The 8,603-nt window shown below is 36.2% G+C and overlaps 1 protein-coding gene across 1 annotated transcript in view; it reads right to left on the bottom strand.

Annotated features, from left to right (window-relative positions):
* Positions 1-8,597, bottom strand: part of LOC107685017 (arf-GAP with Rho-GAP domain, ANK repeat and PH domain-containing protein 1-like) — a 31,517-nt gene extending 22,920 nt beyond the window's left edge. The window contains exons 1-7 of the mRNA XM_016481437.1: positions 8,536-8,597; positions 8,237-8,357; positions 6,782-6,972; positions 5,919-6,025; positions 4,084-4,283; positions 2,999-3,084; positions 2,725-2,907 (exon numbers count right to left, since the gene is read on the bottom strand). Of these exons, the coding sequence (XP_016336923.1) occupies positions 2,725-2,907; positions 2,999-3,084; positions 4,084-4,283; positions 5,919-6,025; positions 6,782-6,901 (696 nt within the window). The 5' untranslated portion in view covers positions 6,902-6,972; positions 8,237-8,357; positions 8,536-8,597. The remainder of the gene's footprint in view (positions 1-2,724; positions 2,908-2,998; positions 3,085-4,083; positions 4,284-5,918; positions 6,026-6,781; positions 6,973-8,236; positions 8,358-8,535) is intronic.
* Positions 8,598-8,603: the final 6 nt, after the last annotated feature.

Raw genomic sequence — 8,603 nt, 5'->3', positions numbered from 1 at the left:
GTGTGTGTCTGTGTGTGTGTGTGTGTGTGTGTCTGTGTGTGTGTGTGTCACACAAAGCTGTCCATTGAGGAAAGTAAAACTGCTGCTTCACAAAGAATGTAAAGAGAGACACACAATCATGGTCTCCTGCTCATTCTCTCGCTCTGTATATTGTTGGGTGGGTCTGTCTTAGCATTCCTTAGTCTTGCAGCACACACACACACACACACACACAGCACAGCACATGTGTGTCTAATATGATGTGTGTTTTCCAGTAATACTAATATCCCCCCCCAACACTTAAAAAACACATTTAAATCATATGCACACTTAAAACACTCTTACAACACAGACTTAAAAAGCACCCGGTCATGCATGAAAAAAAATACCGTCTTGTACCGTGAAACCGGTATAATTTTGAAAAATACCGTGATATAAATTTTTGGTCATACCGCCCAGCACTACTCAGAACACACACAAGCACTCTATCACACTTGAGAAAACCCAACACATTTTAAACAACAATGACAGAAAATACTGCAACAACTCACCCAGCTGATTGGCACGAGGTTGAAAGTTCAAAGGTCACCCCTCAACCCCTCTGTGTGTGTGTGTGTGTGTGTGAAATGTATAAGCGCAGTGCAGAGCTGCACAAACACACACTGATGTGAATCACAGCCGACCGAATGACAGAATGAGAGAATGAGGAGCGAATGAGAGCAGAGAGGGGCAGTGTGGGCGGAGCCTATAGGTGAGTGGGCGGGGTCAGATAAATAACTGCACTAGGAGCTGGGGGCGGAGCTTAGTCACAGTCTGATCAGCAAACCTGAAACTGTCTCTCTCTCCTTCAGTCTGATTCCTTTAGCAATCTGATGCAGGAATGATTCAAAACAGAAGAAAGATATTCCGGTTTCTTTTAAGACCAAAACAAGATTATAAAATATGAATACATCAGCTTTTAAAGTGAAGAGAAAACTCTTTTTGATCAAATAATTCTGATACGGTATTGGTCGCAGGTTGATGTCCAATATACAATCTGAGTCCTGCAGAAAAACCAGTGATGCAGAACTATGGGAAAGGTCAGAGGTCACTCATGGTGGCCTGTACGATACATCATAATGCTGTTAAAGATCTCACATCAGAGGATTCTATCTGCTGCATCTGTCTGTCTGTCATTAGCCCGTCTCGCTCTCTCTCTCTCTATGTGAGTGAATGGACTCTTTGTCTGTCCATTTCTCCTCTTCCCACTGAAACAGCACAGAGGAATCCTGGGAGCTCGTGAGCGTGTGTGTGTGTGTGTTTTAGGAAGCAGATCACATCATGCTGTGATTGGTTTTGTGTTGTTTTGGTGGACTGCAGTGAAAGCTTCCTGTGTGTGTGTGAGTGTGTGTGTGTTCATACAAATGAATCATCTCATCAGAACTTCACACACACACACACTCTCTCTCACACACACACACACACACACACACACACTCACACACACAGACACACACACACATTAAACAAACTAAAAGAACAATAAACAAGATCTGAGTAAAAGATCACAGACTGAAAACTCCCCACATTACTAATAAATCATCCAAACTCCAAAGACCGACTTCATCAACTAATGCCAGTATTTATAGTTCACATCTAGGGATATGCCGGTATCACATTTTCATGTTGCGATTAGTTGCTAATGCTTTTGTCACGGTATACGGTATTATCACGATATTGAAATGTAAATAGATAAAGTGCAATAATAAAACCAGGTGAATGATATATCAACAAACCCTTCAGTAAAACCCTTCAGAATATAGATGGGAATAAAACCCTAAGTTTTGGTGTTTGTAAGTGCTGCTGAAGTGGAGAAAAAACTCATTTTGAGAAAATATATTTAAATATTTAAAGATATGCAATTTAAACCTATAGATGTAAATAGATAAAGTGCAATAATAAAACCAGGTGAATGATATATCAACAAACCCTTCAGTAAAACCCTTCAGAATATAGAGAGGAATAAAACCCTAAGTTTTGGTGTTTGTAAGTGCTGCTGAAGTGGAGAAAAAACTCATTTTGACAAAATATATTTAAATATTTAAAGATATACAATTTAAACCTATAGATGTAAATAGATAAAGTGCAATAATAAAACCAGGTGAATGATATATCAACAAACCCTTCAGTAAAACCCTTCAGAATATAGATGGGAATAAAACCCTAAGTTTTGGTGTGTGTAAGTGCTGCTGAAGTGGAGAAACAAACTCACCGCCTTTAAAAATATGCATTTTCACCATGTTTTTAGGAATAAAATGTTATATAAATGAGTGTGAATGATATATGAACAAACCCTGCAGTAAAAACCTTCAGAATATAGAGAGGAATAAAACTGTAAGTTTTGGTGTATGTAAGTGCTGCTGGAGTGGAGAAAAAACTTTTAAAGATATGTATTTTAATTGAAATCTACATATGCAAATAGATAAAGTGCAATAAAATAAACACTTAAAAGTGTATTTTGGATGTTTTCTCTCCACTAGTCTGAAACAACATGTTAAAAAATAAAATAAAATAAAATAGACCAAAATCTCAAAATTGACCAGTGCATGAAAAAGGAATGTTTTTGCCCGTACAAACCCATTGAACGGACTGTAAGTCTGTCCTTCACAGCTTTGAGTTCATTCACAAACAATTTAACCCAACTACAGTTTATACACGTGCTGGACTCACGCACACTAGTTGTTTTGTGATCACACTGACACTTACGTTATTGAGTTCTCTCTGGTTTCCGAACAGCGGGTGATATCGGCGGTATTTCCCCTCGCGGTATTTTGCCGTGATGAAGCGGCGTCGCTCCTCGCTGCTGCTGTTCAGGGTCAAGGCCTCGCTGGGAGGGACGTTTGCCGCCCAAAACTGATTGGCTCGTTCGTTTCCTAGAGCAAGGAACAGCTGGGACACAAGGATAGGACTGATGAAGAGGAGTGCAAGGACGTCAAGAACAACAGAAGAAGAAAAAAAATCACATAAACACAAAACACACCTGGATGAGATCATCAGTCCAGACCTTCTTGTCCATTTTGAGACTGCGTACTTTAGATATGCTCTGACCGAGACCGCGATGCTCTCCTGTCACAGACAAACACAACCAGACAGCTGCAGAAATAGGGCTGCACAATTTGGTGGGGGGAAATTAATTGCAATTTTATGATAAAAATTGCGATTGCAATTTAAAATGATTTTAAAAATCCAGGGTTGCTATGCTTATTTGTAAGGCTGCATTTAATAATAATATACTTAGTAATAATAGCAATAATTATATAATTATATATATTTATGCAAAAATTATTTTTTTTGCAAAAAAAATAAATTATTACTACTACTACTAATTAAAAATATAAAAAATTACTAAATAAAGCAAATAAGAAATAGTAATTGTAATATTTCAATGCAATAAAAATGTTGTATTTAATTACAAGTATTTCATTAAATAACAACAATAATAATAATAATAATAATATAGCAGCAAAAATAAATAAATAAGAAATTAATTGTAATATTTTAATGTAATAAATAAATTGAGTATTTAAATAATTATAATAATAATAATAATTTATTTCACGCTACTGTACAGTAATTACTAATATTTATGGTCTTAATTTCTTCATTTTCAAACAAACGTTTATTTTGATGTAAAACCACAGGAAGCCCTTAAAGCTTCTGTTTTGTTGATATGCGCAGGTAACACTTTGCAATAAGGTTCATTAGTTAACATTATTAATGCATGAACTAATATTAACTAAATATGAGCAATACATTTGTTACAGTATTTAGTAATCTTTGTTACTGGTAATTAATAAAAGTTCAACTGTTCATTGTTAGTTCATGTTAGCTTAGGTCCATTCATTTATATTAACAAATAAAACACTGGGTTTTAATAATGCTTAATAATTTAGGTTAATATGAGCTGAGCTTGAATGCTTTCAAAGTATTTTTCATTGTTAGTTCATGTTAACAAATGGAAAGTGTTACCTATGCGCTTCTTATTACAAGTTAAAATGGAAGATGGTTGGCGCATGTTATTTCACAAAAGCTTGTAAAGCAGCTTTCCTCATGATTGGTCGTTACCTGCGCATCGCTTGCAGAAAACCACGGCCAGGTTGATGGCGGCCCACTCAGGTTTGGCAGCGCTGCAGTCGGCACACATCTGATTGGACGGCTCCATCCAGATGCGCTCAGCAACTTCATAATTGGACAAGGCCTCTGCGACAGAGTTGCGCATGGCCTCCACCCACTGACCCTTCAGCTGGTCCGTATCCGCTACAAAACTACAGACACGCAGACTTTTTAAAGGAGACATATTATGCCCCTTTTTACAATATGTAATATAAGTCGCTGGTGTCCCCAGAATGTGAAGTTTCAGCTCAAAATACTCCACAGATAATTTATTATAACATTTTGAAAATGCCTATTTTGAGTGGAAGCAGAAACACGCTGTTTTTCATGCCTGTCTCTTTAAATGCAAATGAGCTGCTGCTCCCCGCCCCCTTTTCCAGAATAGAGCTGCGCTATTACAGCTCTCACCTGCTAAAAACATCTGTTTTGGTTCTGATTATCATGTTTATCGCGCTGAAATCATGCGTTTTAAACCATATGAGTTTGAACTTCTGATATAGGGTTTTCTGAGAGCGCACATCCGAAGCACACACACATAAAAGCGGCTGTCACAGCATGCGAGTACTAAACTAAGTTCTCTTTCTCAGACACTTGCAGAAAAAGGCTTACCAAAACAAAGTTACGGGGTTAATCTTTTTCACGTTTCTTTGGTTGGTAGATGCACCAGGGACCTGATTATAGCACTTAAGATCTGGAAAAGTCAGATTTTCATGATATGTCACCTTTAAAACCTTTTTAAGACCAAGTAAAGAAAATGGAAGGAATAAATGGAAGGGGCCACAAAGAAATTTAACTAAATGTAGTGAGTTTATGATTAAAACAAGAACAAATTTCTTCCAATGCGGTCAGGAAAGATATCTATTCAAAGGGAAAATAAGATTATTTTTCTGACTCCATTGGCAGATATTTGTTCTTGTTTTAATTATACATTTCTCAGAAAGCAAGATTTCATATCATTTTGCATCTCTAGTAAATGTATCTTGATTTAAGGATGTTTAGATATTTGTACTGGAAAACAAGACAGAAATACTTTTTTACAGTACATGAAACATTTAATGCCTTGACTTTATGAACTTAAGACTTTCTGCTCTGATTTAAGACTTTTTAAGTCCTTAATTTATAGTGAATTAAAACTTTTTAAGAAACTCTAGAATTAATTGATATTTTAAATAAACTTTTATTTTTATATTTTGAGTTCAATTGAATTGTTTAATTGTAATTAAGTTTTAGTAATTTTTGTTATGTTTTTTTACTCCAATTTAATTTTAATTTAAAAAAAAAAAATTATTTCAGGTTTAGTTTTAGTCATTTTAGAAACTTATATTCATTTGAATTCACTTCTAATTGTAGGTTTTTTTTTGTTACATCTAATACTTATTTTTTATATGCAAGTTTTTTTTGTTTTATTCTGGTGGAATGTGAATAAGTTTCTTCAGATTCACTGAGCAGCACAGAGGACGAAAACACTCAGCAAACAAGTATAAATATACAAAACCACAACAGATGTGAGAGACGGAGCCAGAACACACACACACACACACACACACACACACAGTCACTGTATCACATGCATATATTCTCTCACACACACAGAGTTATTTCAGCTGACCGGATGAACAGACTCACAGTGACTTGAATAAAATAGATGAAGAGAGCAGAAAAAAAGATCAACAGAAAAATGAATGAATGAATGCATGATGGACGGAGAGAAATCTTGAACAGGAAGCTGAGCAGTGATGAATGCATGAATGTGAATGAACAAATGAATGAGCGAGTGAAAGTCTCACCTGAATATGCGGTACGCTGTGGTCAGATCAAACGCTCTCCGATCCACTTCCTTCACATTACCAACATTCATATCGATCGAGGTGATGCCGATTCCCAGACGATAATCCTACACACACACACACACACACACACACACACACACACACACACACAAGCACAATCCTATAAATTACTATGTTTATCATTTTTTACTAACATTCCTAATCTATAATGTATACACAAACTCAAATGCAGTTTTAAAATTATGTAATATAACACTGATCAATACAATCAGACAAAAGTAACAGCTCTCATCTTTAACACACACAAACATATGCAAGTAATGCAAATTTATAACAGTCCAATCATGTCAAGCAATTAAAAGTCATAATTAAACCCTAATTTATATAATGTTTTTGTATGAAAGACAGCAAAATATGTAAAAACGATGTGCAGGCATAAATGTGATCATGAAATGAATCAATTAATCATTTTATTTGAACTTCGGGGTTATTATAATTAACTAAAACTTGAAATGCAATAATTGTTAACTGATATTAAATAAAAAAATATCTTATTTCAGCCAAGGCAACATTTCCAATTGTCATTTAGTTTAACTTGTTGTGCTGAAATAACAAAAACTGAAATAAAAATTAATAAAAACATTTTTTTTTCCACTTGTTCACTTGTTGTCTAAATGAGCTGATTCACTGAAATGAATTCATGAGCAAATGATGCAGCATTCTGTTGCTATAATAACTCATTACTGTGCAACAAAAGCATTTTTAAGCTCAGCTGTTTATGCTGCTGAAGTCTATTTTAAAGTCAGTAGTGCGACTAGAGTTAAGTGTTATTTCTAAAAACAGACAGATTGAGGGTTTACCTCGGTGTTTTTGTAGAGGAAGACTTTATCCGCACACACCACCGTGTAGAGTTTGGAGCGCAGGCCGCGCAGCTCCAGGTAACCCTTCATCTCGTAGCTCACGCAGGGGTTAAAGGTCATGTCCAGACTGGTGCGTGCGTGGGACACCCCGACACAGCTCTTCAACACCGTCACCCACTCGCTCCGCTCCACTGACACACACACACACACACATCAGTCATTTCATCCTTTGATTCTCATTAATTCAGTGCATGTCCTGCATACTGTATCAAAGCGACTGCGTTTATTTTTTTGCACGTGTAATATGTTTAAGTCCTGTGACTGCACTGTTGAAACGGTCTAGTTGAATGTTTGATTAACTGTGAATATTACTGTCAGATTTAAGAACATGTATCTAATATGCATAGGGTTGGGTATCGTTTGGGGGTTTTTTCGATACCGGTGCCAAATCGATACTTTTAAAACGGTTCCGGTGCCTAAACGGTTCTTATTAAAAATAGAATAAATAAATAAAAATTCCCCAAAATATGATGGATTGGCCATTAGCACTATAAACACATGATGTCTGTTTCATTCATACTGGACGCCAGAGGGCGCCCTCACACAGAAAATCCACATATCCAGCCACAGAAGTAGAGAACTCATGACCCTCCAGGAAATCCCTTATATGGACAAAGGCATGGCTGTTATAGCTGTAACTGAGTAAACGGAACATATAAACATTTTGAATGATAAAACAAAGACAATAAACACAACTGCGACAATGTATAGTTTATCTGAGTTCTTTAAGCCATCTCTGGTATTTTCATTTGCTAATTGACACAGTCTTTTACATATATATATCATTATATATCATATATATATATATATATATATATATATATTATATATATAATATTATATAATCATTTTATAATAAACATTTTAAATAAAAAAATAAAATAAATTAATCATAATAATTAAAAATAAAAACAAACAAAATAAACACTTATACATTAAATATTGTTAGTATTATTATATTATTTATAACTTATATTTTACCATTATTTAAAAATAAAAATTTAATAAAATTCAATATTTTATTTGTTTATTCTTCACCATCACTCTCTTTCGCAAACACACTTAATCACCTGCTTTAAACAACACACACACACACACATACACACACACACACACACACACACACACACACACACACACACACACACACACACACACACACACACACACACACACACACACACACACACACACACACACACACACACACACACACACACACACACACACACACACACACACACACACACACACACACACACACACACACACACACACACACACACACACACACACACACTCACAGCGCCACACACACACACACACACACACACACACACACACACATACACACACACACACACACACTCACACACACACAGTCTGTACACTCACAATCGCTCTCGGCTCGGAACAAGAAAGTGCGATTGTGCGTCACCACTTCAAACTTCTGCTCGCCAACGTTGACCACGCCGGTGATGGACACTGTAGGGATGATCCTCTTCGAATAGACGTCCTGCACACACACACACACACACACACACACACAGAGGCGTTTAATCGTCCCATCAGCAGTGGATGTTAAAGGACACGTGCGGTGAGATGCATTCGTTCAGCACTGAAGAACAGCAGGTCTTTTTACATGCCACAAAGAGTTTGACACTACAAACGTGACTTTAACCAATCAGATTCACCTTCTCAGTGTCGAAGTATCTCAGGTATTCGGCATCCAGTTTGACCAAGCGGCGCTGGTATATCAGAG

Source organism: Sinocyclocheilus anshuiensis, unplaced genomic scaffold (assembly GCF_001515605.1).
Source record: "Sinocyclocheilus anshuiensis isolate Anshui unplaced genomic scaffold, SAMN03320099.WGS_v1.1 scaffold341, whole genome shotgun sequence".
Lineage (NCBI taxonomy): Eukaryota > Metazoa > Chordata > Actinopteri > Cypriniformes > Cyprinidae > Sinocyclocheilus > Sinocyclocheilus anshuiensis.
The sequence above is the reverse complement of the archived record's forward strand: the minus strand, read 5'-3'. Positions and strand labels throughout refer to the sequence as shown.